General features: G+C 44.6%; 1 protein-coding gene across 5 annotated transcripts in view; it reads left to right on the forward strand.

The window, feature by feature from the left end:
* Positions 1 to 15903, forward strand: part of KCNT1 (potassium sodium-activated channel subfamily T member 1) — a 203350-nt gene that overhangs the window by 150488 nt on the left and 36959 nt on the right. For all 5 annotated transcript variants that reach the window (XM_075835093.1, XM_075835094.1, XM_075835096.1 and 2 more), the window contains 3 exons: positions 1808 to 1916; positions 3659 to 3808; positions 4183 to 4412. In XM_075835093.1, coding sequence (XP_075691208.1) covers positions 1808 to 1916; positions 3659 to 3808; positions 4183 to 4412 — 489 coding nt within the window. The remainder of the gene's footprint in view (positions 1 to 1807; positions 1917 to 3658; positions 3809 to 4182; positions 4413 to 15903) is intronic.

Consider the following 15903-nt stretch of genomic DNA (forward strand, 5'->3'; position numbering starts at 1 on the left):
GTGATCCGACCTAGGTTACCGATTCATCAGACGGGGTTCATGTGACTATAAATCTGTCCATAACAAGAGACAGTGCACTCAGGACAAGCCCTGCCCTCATGCCGTAGTTGTGTGGTTCTATCTGCAGTGATGGCGGTGGGTGGCTCTGACACCTGCCTCCCCCGTCGTGTCATCTCAGGACAGAAGGGGTGTCCGGGTTGGAGACACAGCGCCGCACCTGTCCTCAGGTTGTGTCTGGTATTGCAGTTCACCTCCATTGAAGTGAATAGGACAGAGCTGTAATACCACACACGACCTGAGGACCGGTGCGGCGCCATGTTTTCCTGGACGACCCCTTTAAGACTTCTCCCGTGTGTGTGTGGCAGAGCGGAGTGTGCACGGGCGCCGCTGATACTTCATAGCCGCTTATCAGCTGTTTTGTAGAATCAGCGGCAAGCGTCTTTTATGTGTTTTTTTTGCACGTAAAATGTGTCAAATACACGGCGTGTGAACCGGTCAACTGAAAAGTCATTCACTTTCATCATTCTAAGGCTGGGTTCACACGACCTATTTTCAGGCGTAAATGAGGCGTTTTACGCCTCGATTTACGCCTGAAAACACGGCTCCAATACGTCGGCAAACCTCTGCCCATTCATTTGAATGGGTTTGCCGACGTACTGTGCCGACGACCTGTAATTTTACGCGTCGCTGTCAAAAGACGGCGCGTAAAATAACAGCCTCGGCAAAGAAGTGCAGGACACTTCTTGGGACGTAATTTGAGCCGTTTTTCATTGAATTCAATGAAGAACAGCTCCAAATTACAGCCGTAATTGACGCCTCGCAAAACGCGAGTACGAGCAATTACGTCTGAAATGACGGAGCTGTTTTCTCCTGAAAACAACTCCGTCATTTCAGATGTAAATGCAGTTAGCGTGTGCACATACCCTAAGGGTATGTTCACACACAATGTTTTCAGCTGAAAAATCGGAAGCAGAACGCCTACAAGCATCTGCCCATTGGTTTCAATGGGAAATACGGCGTTCTGTTCCGACAGGGCGTTTTTTACGTGGTAGTTTTCCAAAAACGGCACGTAAAAAGACGCCCGACCAAAATGAAGTGCACATCACTTCTTGGGACGTTTTTGGAGCCGTTTTTCATTGACTTTATAGAAAAACAGCTCAAAAAACGCGAGTTTGATTAAAAAATTGCTGAAAATCAGGAGCTGTTTTCCCTTTGTTTAGTAAGCGTGTGAACATACATTTAGCCTTTTGGTGTGTTCTATAACTGCTTCCAGCTGCAGAATCACACCCAATATGGCTGCCGGACACTGCTTAGCAATTTGAAGACACCTTTACCTGGCTTGTGAGAGGGGGGGTGAGATTCCCTCCCACATTTACAGCAGCTGTGAGTCAGGTTGCTTTGCGTTATTCACCTTGCTGTAATTCTGGCAAGTGCTCCCCCTAGTGGCCAACATTGGAAAACATGTCAAATTATTATTTAATTTTTAATACTTTCCACCATACGAAAAAAAATAAAATAAAATACAGTAAAAAATATGATAGAAATGAGTAACGACACTTAAAAAAAAAGGTTTAATTTGCGACACATTCCCTTTAAGGATCAAAGAAATAGTTGGCAGCCCATGTGGAGGCGGTTCGGGAGTTATATAGGATGAAGCCAATCTGCCCCGTAGTGAATGTTATTCGGGATTTTTCCGCTTCTTCTACCGTTGGGGAGACAATCCTCCGCTCAGTAATAAAAAAAAAAATTTACTCTAAGAATTTTTCTGCCAGCCGCTAGTTAATATGTTGTCTTTATTTAATTACAGATCACGTGGTTTGCGAAGAAGAGTTCAAGTATGCCATGTTGGCATTAAACTGTGTGTGCCCTGCCACCTCCACGCTGATCACACTTCTAGTTCATACATCAAGGGGGCAGTACGTTTATAACATAACGCTCTGATACTCGGGAATGTTCGTGTATGTAAAAATGGCGCAATTATTTTGACGTGCGCCAAATTCATGAAATAAAGCTGTGATGTGAAGGGTCCCCACATCAAGTATTCAAATGGGGGCCCCCTTCTGGTGGCAGTCGACACCACCACATTCCTAACCGCCTATATCAGGAGAATTGTTTCCCCCCAATCTTCCCTCCATTACCCTTGGGTTAAAGCGTACACCTGATGACTACGACAGCCGCGCCTCCCGCAAATCTATCTTAAAAATGCGGGGAGATGCAACCCAGAAAGCGGGCGGTTCAGCGGGTGCCCACGTAAAATATGAATGGGCCAGGTCCAGCAGAGTGGGAGCCGCTCTTACTTAGTGGCTCTCTAGGCCATAGAGGGGGATTTGGAGTGGAAGACCCTTCTCTATGAAGTCCATATGCCCTAATGGAACATATGGACAGGGGTTGTCTCACTAAGATAGGCATCCTTGTCAGCAGATGTGCAGTGATGTTCTTGCATTGTAACGCTATATGCCTATTACGTTTCACTCGAAGCTAAATGATGAATATTGCATTCAATGGTATTAAATATTACAGAATTAGAACTGTATCTGCCCCTCTGTACAGCCCAATGCAACTGACCTAGAAAGTGGAGTCTGTATAAAGTGCGGAGTATATTAGATCGCGGCTCCCATTAATCTTTCACGTACTGTGTATGTGTTGGGATTCTAAGGACGGTCAGACCGTTCTTGCTCATCTTTCTCTAGTATACAGGACACAAAGCAGCTGTATCTCAAAAAGTAAAAATAATTTTTAATAAAAAGTAATTCGAAAGTTGCACCAATCACACTGATTAAAAAATTTTCAATAAAATTATTTGAGGTTTACATAGCCTTTTAAAGGGGGTTTTCTCACTGTAGACATTTATGGCATAGTGATTGGGTAGACTGTGCCAATCCTGATAATTGGGGTGATAGTCGACTCTCGCTGATTTCCTACTATAATGGAGAGGGACAATATATACGTGACCAGCTCTCCGCCCAGAATCGGGGTTCAGCGCCACCTGTCCCGTGGGGGTCCCTGTATACAGATCAAAAATTTCAAATCCAAATCAATAAGCCATAAATTAATAGTAAGCTTCCAGAAGTACTGAAGGTAGCACTGTAAGGGGTCCTGCAGTACTTTGCCATGTCATCTTTCTTTATCGGTGGTTGGTACCAATGTAGAGACAGACGCCCCTCTTCATTGGCGAAACAAGGACATGGGGAACAGGCACAAAGGTCAAGTTGCCCATCTGCCCTGCAATGGATGCAAAAAGTGAGAAAAACAAGCATTGGCCTTCTATCCCTTTTAAGGGGAGTGTAATTCCATGAACAACCAGCAGTGGGACAGTTCTGTTTTTTCAAACGAGTCCCACTTTGTGCACAAATCTGTCTCTGATTGGTATGGCACTTCCTAATAGATTGGAGGTGACCACTGCTTGCCATGACCCAGTAAAAGTGGGGGAGCGCATTGCATAAAGCTTTATACAGCTTTTTATAACTCCATTTGCAGTTGGCTCCCCCTAGTGGTGGCTGCAAGCAGCCAGAATTATATCATGTATCAAGTCAGAGAAAGAGAGCTCCTCTATATATAGAGATATATTATGAATTGAATCAACTCTGAATTTCGGACCTAATGGAGAATGTCTGTATTTAGTATATGGTGAATTGATTCCTGTCATCTGTATGTTTAGGGAAGGCCAGCAGTCACCGGAGCAGTGGCAGAGAATGTACGGCCGATGTTCTGGTAATGAAGTCTATCACATCCGCATGGGAGACAGTAAATTCTTCATGGAGTATGCAGGAAAAAGTTTCACGTACGCGGCTTTCCATGCCCACAAGAAGTAAGGACTTTTATACTTCATAAAATAAGTTGTCACAGAACCGTGTTTTACAGCTTTACCAAAAAGTAGCATAATCTAGTCTAAAGAGGTTTTCTGAGATTAGAAACAAGACTTATATTTTTTTCCTAGAAACGGCGCCATTCCTGTCCAAGGGCTCTATATAATATTGCTGTAATACCAGACACCGCCCGCAGGCTATGGTGGCGAGGTTTAAGGAAAAATGCTGATCCTTTTTTCTATCCTCATACAACCCTCTGGCTTCTAATTATAGGATCGCTCCACCCAGAACACCGGGGTGAAGTGCGCCTTTAAGTTTAATAAGCATTGAGGTCGTTTTGTATTTCTTCTTATGACCTCTGGTTTTCGTGTATTAGGTACGGGGTGTGTTTGATAGGCGTGAGAAGAGAGGACAATAAAAGTATCTTACTGAACCCCGGGCCGCGGCATATCATGGCCAGCTCAGACACATGTTTCTACATCAACATCACCAAGGAGGAAAACTCTGCATTTATCTTCAAACAAGAAGAGAAGCAGAAACGGAAAGGGAGAGGGATATGTGGAGAACCATCCCGGCTCCCAGTGCACAGTATCATCGCCAGTATGGGTAAGTGTGGGGGAGGGGTGCTTGTCGTCACTATGTAGATTATATGGATATGTAAAATGATAAATAGTCAAGTAACCGTATAAATATGTGACATTTCTTATCTTGTACTGATCCAGAGCTACAGCCCGTATTATACTCCAGAGCTGTGAGTATTTAGTGGACATGCCCTTTAAGGAGCATTACCAGTGACAACTAATAGTGACATCAATGATGCAGTAAACCTTCCTAAAGTAAATGATAAAGTCATCCATAGTGTTAAATACATTTAGTTCATGATAAATTTTTCTCCCATCATGCATCAGAATGGAGTATATATATTTCATATCCTCCTTACGATGGGAGGAGCTTTCCCCAGTGCTCATTGTCGCCCCCTGCTGAGTAATTATTGCATTTTGTTTGAGCTGCCAGGGGGAATGCTGGAAGAGAAGTGACTAATCTGAGCCTTCACAATAACCAGCGGTAGACACACTTGAGTCCCATTTCTCTGTGAAATGAAGTAGAATATCTTTCTGGTCTACAAGGTTTCCGGTGCCATCCTCCACATTAACCACTTGGCTGCCGAGCAGAGACTATACAAAGACCAAGCTAGTCAGTGCCCCCCACCAAAGTGAAATTAATGGTCAGGTGCAAATCTGCTACAGAACAACAATGCCCGAGCAAAGTCTATAGCCCTGGTCTCTAACCTGTGGATGTCAGGGCATGCTGGGAGTTGTAGTTTTACAACAGCTGGAGAGCCACAGGTTGGAAACAATTTATCTATGGTCACCATTAATCCCGTCACGTGTGCTTACCCAGAATGCCGAGCCCGGCCGTCTATATTTACCCATTTGACGTGTGAAGTTCTTAAAATCCCATCTTCTCGTGTTGAATCCGCTGTATATATGAAATCGGTGCTCCGGAATTGTTCGTCTTCCCTCTTATTGAATGGCGTTTCCTATAGAGACAGAAGACGAGGTGCGAGGACAATGGTGGAAACCCCGCTCTGTTCCCATGTGTCACGTCTATTCAGAGCTATTCCTGGGCATCTTCCGAGTCTACGTGGGCAGAGAACACACAATACATTGTGCCACAAGAACGTATCGTGCAGAATAAAAATAGAACATCAGGGACGCTGCGAGATAGAGGTGGGCACAGTGCCGGACGTCTCAGGGTTTTTTGTCATAGAATGGTGCTGTACTCTAGTATAAAGCTGGCAGTGGACATACGGCATTGTTAGCGGGGGGGGGGGGCGCGCGTAGCAACATTTTAATCCCAAACGGCGGGACCTTTGACAATTTTGGGGATGTTCCTGGGCTAAACGGTCGGAGCTTACCCATTTTATACATACCACACCCATTTGTAGGTAGTCCTGTGAAAAATGGGACTGTTGGCAAGTATAAGGTGGGGATTGGCTAAAGGATGTGGAGGGGGGAACAAACATCAAAATGCAGTTTTGATCTTTTGCTGTGGGGGTCTTCTATGTACGCCACTGACGGGTATAATCCCCCCCACATCTGATAATCCAGCAGATTGGAAAAGTAAAGGATGGGATTGGAAAATTGAGAGATGTCGGCAGTCTCCCTGATTGAATTAACAGGATCCGGGGAGTTGGGGGTGATCTTATATCGATGGCCATGAACAAAAGAGGGTGGGGGTGGGGGGATTTTATTTTTTTAAAGAGACTCTGTCACCACATTATAAGTGCCCTGTCTCCTACATAAGGAGATCGGCGCTGTAATGTAGGTGACAGTAATGCTTTTTATTTAAAAAAACGATCTATTTTCACAACGTTAGGAGCGATTTTGGTTTATGCTAATGAGCTTTCTTAATGCCCAAGTGGGCGTATTTTTACTTTCGACCAAGTGGGCGTTGTACAGAGGAGTGCATGACGCTGACCAATCAGCATCATGAACTCCTCTCCATTCATTTAGACAGCAGAATCGCGTTCTTACTAGAACATGATCTGCAGCCACATACACAGCGATTCTGCTTGATTAACGTTAATCCAGTGTCCTGATAATGAATACACATGACCATCCAGCCTGGACGTCATGTGTACTCAGAATCCTGACACTTCTGAATCTTTTCTGTGAGATTCCAGCAACGGATACGAAATCTCGTTTATCTCCGTAATCTCGCGAGATTTCGTATCCGTTGCTGGAATCTCACAGAAAAGATTCAGAAGTGTCAGGATTCTGAGTACACATGACGTCCAGGCTGGATGGTCATGTGTATTCATTATCAGGACACTGGATTAACGTTAATCAAGCCGAATCGCTGTGTATGTGGCTGCAGATCATGTTCTAGTAAGAACGCGATTCTGCTGTCTAAATGAATGGAGAGGAGTTCATGATGCTGATTGGTCAGCGTCATGCACTCCTCTGTACAACGCACACTTGGTCGAAAGTAAAAATACGCCCACTTGGGCATTAAGAAAGCTCATTAGCATAAACCAAAATCTCTCCTAACGTTGTGAAAATAGATCGTTTTTTTAAATAAAAAGCACTGCTGTCACCTACATTACAGCGCCGATCTCCTTATGTAGGAGACAGGGCACTTATAATGTGGTGACAGAGTCTCTTTAAGAGAAAGAAAAACTGGAAACTAATCCCAGAGAGAAATGTATTTTCTTTATATGTCCCCATTTGGAATCGAAAAAAAAAAAATGCAACGGTGACCAAACCAACATGTGGGCCCCTCGGGTGGTGTTTTCTAGGACACCGCTGCATGTTTTCTTAGTTCTGTCATCCTACAATTTTTTTTTTATATTGCATTAGATTCTCTTTGAATAACGGGGTAATTGGCCTCGTTTTCTGAGAGGATGTACTGCAGTGGCGCGGTCGGTTCCTCAGCCACCCATGACCCATTTATTCACTGTCCAAACCCCAGATGTGGTGGCCGCAGTACATAAAACGGGTAATTGAGTGCTCGGTTTACATTGTCATTTTAGTGGGTTTTAATATTTTTAGGAATTTTATATCAATTCAACAAATTTGTAACATTAATGCCGAATATGAATGTGTGTCCCTCAGAACGTTTTCCATTGTTGTGATCAAAATGAAGCATTATTTTTTATCAATCTCCCTGGGGTGGGCTGAGAGTGGTCTGTGCCACTGGACATTACCGGTTATGGGCCCCTTGCCATCCACTTAAAGTTGTTATTAACTAAGGGCCTGCGGGTCCCCTCTGGCCGTGGGCTTTAGGGGTCCTGCCCTTTTTACCGTAAATTCTCCATATTCAGTAGTTAGTGATATCAACCACTATCTATAGTAACCCTATAGTCTGTCCTTTCTTTATTTGCTGTTGAGCTGATTGGAAGCTATTGTTCCCTGTTATCAGCCTTGAGTAAGGCCTATTGTTGTGTTCTTCAATGGGATGACTGACAGGAAATTCTGCAAATCCGTGCCCCCATCATCACTACTTTGGATATATATATATAAGTGTGTGTTTAATATATTAGCCGCTCTTTTTATAGTGCTAGAAGCTGGCCCTTTAAATAGTAATCTTCTGAGATCTGATGGTGTAGACATTTAATGTGGAGTTCATTTTATAGTGTTATTTTGGTTCTGGTCGCACGTGGGAAGTTGTGTCCTTCATAGATCTTCTCTGAAAGTCACGTCCTGGAGCGGCAGCCGCCATGCGGTACCAGTCACTGTGCTGGTTTGGGGCGGCTGCCAGTCTATTGGCTTTCTCATGGGCTCAATTGGGAATTGCGGCTCTTACAGGAGGTGTCCCCTTTCCATCTGACATCACAGTGACTGCACCAAAAACAAATGCAGTTCTACAATCGGGACACATGAGCCCGGGGGTGTATCAGGCCATTCTGCAGTTCAATAGCCTGATTTCAGACACTAGGGAAGCAGCTGTCCCTTTAAGGAAGGACAGGTCAGGGGGCATATGCGGTATCTGACATGTTGGATGGTATACTTTAGAAGGGCTTTCCTCTTGTCGTTTGCTTGTCAACACCTTCACATTCACTCTCCACCACTTGTTTTATAGTGTACATAAGATTCCCCCAGTGCATTCTGGGTGTATGATTTTTTTTTCATGGTTTATCATGTACGTTGTGCTGTCTTGTTAGTTGTCATCCTCCTCAGTGTAGATATGACAGGTCTCCGCTCCACTCTTTGTCGATGATTCAAAGTCCAACATGGCATCTTCCTGCCTAGCGCCCCCCGCAGAGCGCAATGTTATTGATTCTTGGCTGAGGACTGAGCGCCGAAACGAGAGACAACTGACAAGTAGATCAGAGCCTGTCCAGTTAGATAATGATAATGTTTGCCTATACACTGCCAAATCTAGCACAGCTGCATCTTGGTTATATCGGTTTCTAAATACCTGTGTACAACCAGTATGGCTGCCGTTACAGCTGACACCTGGATGAAAATCTACTTCGTGTAACATTGTGAGACAGGGTGATAGATCATCCCACAAAAGCACCGGCCACAGTACCCAAATATACAGTAACAGCCACAGTTCCTCCATATAAAGTGTCACCCTAGCTTCAGTTGATATACTGAATTGGATGAATGTAGATATGATGCAAGCTAAATTAAATTAAATAAATGTGCACAAGGCCCCAGGACCAGATGGGTTACACCCTAGAGTTCTTAAGGAGCTTAGCTCAGTTATTTCTGTCCCCCTCTTCATAATATTCAGAGAATCTCTAGTGACTGGTATAGTGCCAAGGTACTGGCGCAGGGCAAATGTGGTGCCTATTTTCAAAAATGGCTCTAGGTCTTCCCCGGGTAATTATAGACCAGTAAGCTTAACATCCATCATGGGGGAAAATGTTTGAGGGGCTATTGAGGGACTATATACAGGATTATGTGACAAAAAATAGTAAAACCGTGAAGCCTGTCACTTATAATACTAAGGACAGAAGTTGTCAAACTAACCTAATCTGTTTTTATGAAGAGGTGAGCAGAAGGGGCCGCTGTGGATATAGTGTTTTTGGACTTTGCAAAGGCATTTGACACTGTCCATCATAGACATCTAATGGGTAAATTAAGGACTATAGGTTAAGAAAGTATAGTTTGTAATTGGATTGAGAATTGGCTCAAGGACCGTATCCAGAGAGTTGTGGTCAATGATTCCTACTCTGAATGGTCCCCGGTTATAAGTGGTGTACCCCAGGGTTCAGTGCTGGGACCACTATTATTCAACTTATTTATTAATGATGGGATTAATAGCACTATTTCTATTTTTGCAGATGACACTAAACTATGTAGTAATGTTCAGTCTATGGAAGATGATCGTGAATTGCAAGCGGATTTAAACAAACAAAGTGTTTGGGCGTCCAGTTGGCAAATTAAGTTTAATGTAGATAAATGTAAAGTTATGCATCTGGGTACCAACTTGGTTATGGTGCTGTATATATGTACTGAGCTTTGTTCTGGTGCTGTATATATGTACTAAGCTTGGTTCCGGTACTGTATATATGTACTAAGCTTGGTTCCGGTACTGTATATATGTAATGAGCTTTGTTCTGGTCCTGTAATTATATAGGATATATTTATAATACAAGATTGCAGAGCCTGCCTTGTAGTTTTAACCCCTTGAACCACCACCATGCGGTAATACAGGACCTGACAATATTTCCAAACATTCCCCTGTATGTTTGTTTCAGATACAGTAAAATTCATAAAATCTAATTTTAAAATAGTGCACAGTATATGCTAATTACTCTATTAAGGGTCATGGGTCAGTGCCGGTATTCTGTAGAGTCACACAGTCCTAACTGCAAATCCACCTTTCCATGCTTGATTGACATCCCCCTGACTGTTACACATCACTACCAGTCTCCACCAACTTTTTTGGATGCGAATTTGTCTTGCACTCCATGAGCACGCACCATTCAGCAAGGTGTACTCTGCCCAGCTTCATCTCTATACCGTGCATGCTAAGGGAGTACAAGGCAATGGAGGAGGCTGGTAGTAATGTACAACAGTCAGGGGAATGCCAATCAAGATCTGGGGGGCGCCATTTATATTTTCGCCTCAGGCAGCAGAAAAGCTAGAATCGGCTCAGGGCGGAGGCGCTACGGAAACCAGCCGCTGCCACCCCCTCCTGCACTAATTGCACCTGCCTTACAATGACTTGCCCCACCAATCAGCACCTTTCAACGAAGCTAGAGGCACGATCACGTCATGCGGGGCACCATCTACAGGGGGGCTATATGTGGGGCACTATATACAGGGGGTTCTATAGGGGCACTATCCACATGGGGCTCTATGGGGGGGGCACTATCTACAGGGAGCAGTCTGCATGTGTGGAACACAGTGTATGGTGCTATTATAATCAGGGACACAGTGTATGGTGCTATTATAGTCAGGGACACAGTGTATGGTGCTATTATAATTAGAGGTGCAGTGTATGGAGCTATTATATTTAGGGGTACAGTGTGTGTTATCATGAGAATTGTATCTTCATTTATAGGTGCAGAAATGTTTGAATAGTGAGTATCTGAGCGTCAAACTCTGCAGAAATGGGTCGTGGCCGGAAGTCACCGGATGGAGAAGAAAAGAGAAAAAGAACAACTAGAATCTGAGATCGTCACTGGTGAGTCACTTAATATAAATGTTTATTCTGCCTCTAATCAGTACTGTAGTCACTGTATGATCTGCAGCGAGATGATGGGTGGTATGTTGTTTTTTTTTGAAACAGCAACTCCCAGCATATCCTTACCATTGTTTAGTCCATGCTGGGAGCTGTAGCTTTACGCCGTACAAACCTACACAGCAGGGGTAGCACTAAATTGAGCTGCATTTGTGCTGGTGTTGTATTCATGTGCTGAGCTTGGTACTGGTGTTGTATTTATGTACTGAGCCTTGTTCTGGTGCTGAATATATGTACTGAGCTTGGTTCTAGTGTTTTATATATGTACTGAGCTTGGTTCTAGTTTTTTATATATGTACTGAGCTTGGTTCTAGTGTTTTATATATGTACTGAGCTTGGTTCTAGTGTTTTATATATGTACTGAGCTTGGTTCTAGTGCTGTATTTATGTCCTGAGCTTTGTTCTAATGTTGTATTTATGTACTGCGCTTTGTTCTGGTGCTGTATTTATGTGCTGGGCTTGGTTCTGGTGCTGTATATATGTACTGAGCTTGGTTCTGGTGTATATATATGTACTGTGCATGAGTCATAAGTGTGAGTGGAGTGCGTGAGCATGTGTCCTAGGTGAGAGTGGCACGAATGCAGCATGTGTCCAGCTTCTGCGTTGCATCTGTGCGTCATGTTTCCAGGATGTGAGTGTGTGTGTATATGGCTGAATATGAGATTGAAATAATACTATTTAGTTACAGTATAGGGATATTTTAGCATTGTATACTGGTATAATTTGCAATCTTTATACGTCCGTATGAGGCCATGATCACGCAATCAGGATTTGATTAGGACTAAGTCCCTGATTCCACACCCAATTTCCTTTCAAATCCACTAACATTCTGCATCCATTAATAGTGAATGTGCTATTTTGTACCCCATTCACATGCAGCAGAAATAAGTCTGCTTCAATTTTTTTCGGTTCCGCAAAAAATTCCTCTAGAATAATGAGGATATTCATTATTCTCGTGGGAACGCAATCGATTCATTGGAGCTATCAGGAACTATTCCTCTTTTCATTTACACCTGATTACACATGTTTTAATAAATCTCCCCGTGTCTTGTATAGCTGAAAGGTGGTCCCAGCCCAACACTGGTGGCTGCGTATGGCCTGGGCCTGGGCGCTTAAAAATGCCAGGGCTGATTTTAAGTCCCAGTCCGGCCCTGTCTGGGACCCACGCCTATCTCTAGAAAGGGGCACCCTAAACCCCGTTCTTCCGATCTGTGATGCGGCTAATGCGTGTGATTTTCTACTATGAAGAAGAAAACAGCGTAGCTCGCTGAGCTACGCTGTTTCCTTAACTCCCATAGTAGTGAATGGCAGTTACGTAAGCAGCGTAGCATGCGAGCTACGCTGTTTAACTAACTACCATTCAGTTGTATGGGACTTACAGAAACCTCGTAGCTCAGCGAGATACGCTGTTTTTGTAACTCAAGACCATGTAACCGTTTTCATGGTCTAAATTCACCTCATTCAGCCGCAAACACAGAGCGGTAGAACGGAGTTTAGGGGGCCCCGTTCTAGAGAAAGGGACCCGCATCTATCTGACATTTATGACTTATAATGTGGAGATGTCATAAATGTCCCTGCTGGGAAAACCCCTTTAGCCATTTATCGGATCATCAATAACTTCAAGAATTGAGGTTCGATTGCTGCGAAGAAAGCTTCAGGGCACCCAAGAAAGTTCAGCAAGTGCCAGGACCGTCTCCTCAAGAGGATTAAGCTACTGGATCGGTTCTACGCCAGTGCAGAGCTCACTCAGGAATGGCCGCAGGCTGGTGTCAGTGCATCTGCACGCACAGTGAGGTGAAGGCTTATGGTGGCCGGCCTGGTGTCACAGAGGGCAGCAAAGAAGCCGCTTCTCTCCAAGAAAAACATTGAGGATAGTCCTCTGCAGGAAGTACTGGGATTGGACTGCAGAGAACTGGGGTAAAGTTATTTTCTCTGATGAAGTCCCCTTCAGACTGTTTGGGACATTTGGAAGAATGATTGTCCAGAGAAGAAAGGGTGGGCGCAACCATGAGTTCTGCATCATGCCAACAGTAAAGCAACCTAAAAAACATTCATGTGTAGGGCTGCTTTTCATGCAAGGGAGTGGGCTCAAAACTTTGCCTAAGAACACTACATAGAATAAAGAATGGCATCAAAGCATCCTACAAGAGCAACTTCTCCCAACCACTCAGGAGCAACTTCTCCCAACCACCCAGGAGCAACTTCTCCCAACCACCCAGGAGCAACTTCTCCCAACCACCCAGGAGCAACTTCTCCCAACCACCCAGGAGCAACTTCTCCCAACCACCCAGGAGCAACTTCTCCCAACCATCCAGGAGCAACTTCTCTCAACATTCCAGGAGCAACTTCTCCCAACCACCCAAGAGCAACTTCTCCCAACCACCCAGGAGCAACTTCTCCCAACCACCCAGGAGCAACTTCTCCCAACCATCCTGGAGCAACTTCTCCCAACCACCCAGGAGCAACTTCTCCCAACCACCCAGGAGCAACTTCTCCCAACCATCCAGGAGCAACTTCTCTCAACATTCCAGGAGCAACTTCTCTCAACATTCCAGGAGCAACTTCTCCCAACCACCCAGGAGCAACTTCTCCCAACCATCTAGGAGCAATTTGGTGATGAACAATGCTATTTCTAGCATGATGGACCATGTCACAAGGCAAAAGTGAGAACTAAGGGGCTCGGTAAGCAAAACTTTGAAATTTTTGGTTCATGGCCAGAAAACTCCCCAGATCTCAATCTCATTGAGACCCTGTGGTCACTCCTCAAAAACTGGGTGGACAAAAAAAACAAAACAGAAATTGTGATAGACTCCAAGCACTGATTAGGTAAGAATTGGTCATCAGTCAGGATTTGGCCCAGAAGCTGACATCCAGCATGGCAGAGCAAGTTGCCGAAGTCTTGAAAAAGAAGGGTCAATATTGAATCTTTGCATGAACTTGATGTATTTGTCAATAAAAGTTTAAAAATATATGAAATGTTTATAATTGTACTTCAGTGACCATAGAAACATCTGACTAAAAGATCTAAAAACCCTGAAGCAGAAAACTGTGAAAACCAAAATCTGTGTCTGTCTCAAAACTGTTGTCAGATGTGTTATCTGTGGTGACCCGGCTCTAACAAGTGCTACACAAAGTTGGTTTAGACGTAATCCGTTAAAGGGGTTTTCCACCTTCTGACAACTGATGACCTATCCACCGGATAGGTCGTCAGTATATCATTGGGGCGCACCCGGCCCCCGCACCGTGAAACCGCTCCAGTGGCCTGCGGGCACCAGATGTTATGGCCCATAATGCAATGTACGGAGCCGGAGGCAGTTGGCTCCGTACATAGCATAGCGGCCGTGCTGTAGAAGCTCGGCCGCTATTCCATGGCCGGAGACAACTGCTTCCGGCATGTAAGTCCAGTGCACGGAGGCATCGGACCAGCTGATATGTGCGGGTTTGGACCCCCACAGATCATGTACTGAGGACCTATCTGGTGGATAGGGCCTCAGTTGTCAGAAGGTGGGAAACCCCTTTAATGAACTCCTCGGCTTCTCTAGATGTTACGGACATCGTTCTCTTGTATAATATTTGTGCAATATCTTTAGTAAGAATAAGAAGTATAAACGACTGTACAGTGTGGAGAAGAAGGGTTAATAAATGAAGGTGATAGGGGGGGGGGGGGGCAAGACCATATGCACTTTACATGAGCTTTACTGCTCGGAGTTGTGCCTAAAATGATTATCTTGCCTCCTGTTGTTTGGGTTTCTTTCCATGTAAAAATAATAAAAATGTTCTTGCTTTTATATTTGCTCTGTCAAGATCGTCTTTAAAAAGAAAAAAAAAATATCACGTCTTTGCAATTTGATGGTGTCATTTATTTTTCTACTTGATTTATATTGAGGTTCCTACACCCCTTAAAGAAGCGCTCCTGTGGAGACATGATGTCTCCTTCTGCCATTCTTTAATAAGAAATCTACATATTAAAAAAAAGCCCGTCAGTCCTGCGAATATCTTGCTCAGCTACCGGCGCTAAAGTGTTTTACTAATAAGTTGCTAGTGGCATTTACTGTTGTGTCTGAACGCATAAGCTGCAGGACGACGGCTCCATCAGATCACAGTTTTCACCTCGTAAAAAAAAAAAACGCGGTAATCTGACTTTCAACAGAAGTCACTTTGACCACATAGTCTCATGAGAGCGCTGTGCCTGGGGCTAAAGTGCCCTGTTCGGGAACACTACGGTGTTAGCCCATGTACCTGGGTTTACAACTTGTATAAGTAAGGAGACCGCCATCTGCCACACGAGTGAGCTGCTTGTGCTTAAAGGTGACAACGTTTTCCTGACAATATTGGCAGGCCGCTGGCACTCAACAGGGCAATGCATTTCTCTTTTAAACGAACGCCTTGTCTTGCGAACCTGCACTGGTGAAGGGCTTTCTAGGAGCAGATCCTGGGGATAGAACCTGTATGTTCCTGACTCATCTAATTCATCAGCAGAGAACTTTACCAGTGTACTACCTCTACTGGCAAGAGTCGGCTGCAAATTCTTCCAAAGATGACATGTTCTTATTCCTGCTGGAAGTGACAATTATATTTGGTCTTATGGGAACAATAAGAAAGCTCAAAGCTCAAAGCTCAGCGCTCAGAGCTCAGCGCTCAGAGCTCAGAGCTCAGCGCTCAGAGCTCAGAGCTCAGCGCTCAGAGCTCAGCGCTCAGCGCTCAGCGCTCAGCGCTCAGCGCTCAGCGCTCAGCGCTCAGCGCTCAGCGCTCAGAGCTCAGCGCTCAGAGCTCAGCGCTCAGAGCTCAGCGCTCAGAGCTCAGCGCTCAGAGCTCAGCGCTCAGAGCTCAGCGCTCAGAGCTCAGCGCTCAGCGCTCAGCGCTCAGCGCTCAGAGCTCAGCGCTCAGAGCTCAG

The sequence above is a fragment of the Rhinoderma darwinii genome, chromosome 8 (genome assembly GCF_050947455.1).
Source record: "Rhinoderma darwinii isolate aRhiDar2 chromosome 8, aRhiDar2.hap1, whole genome shotgun sequence".
NCBI classification, from domain to species: Eukaryota; Metazoa; Chordata; class Amphibia; order Anura; family Rhinodermatidae; genus Rhinoderma; species Rhinoderma darwinii.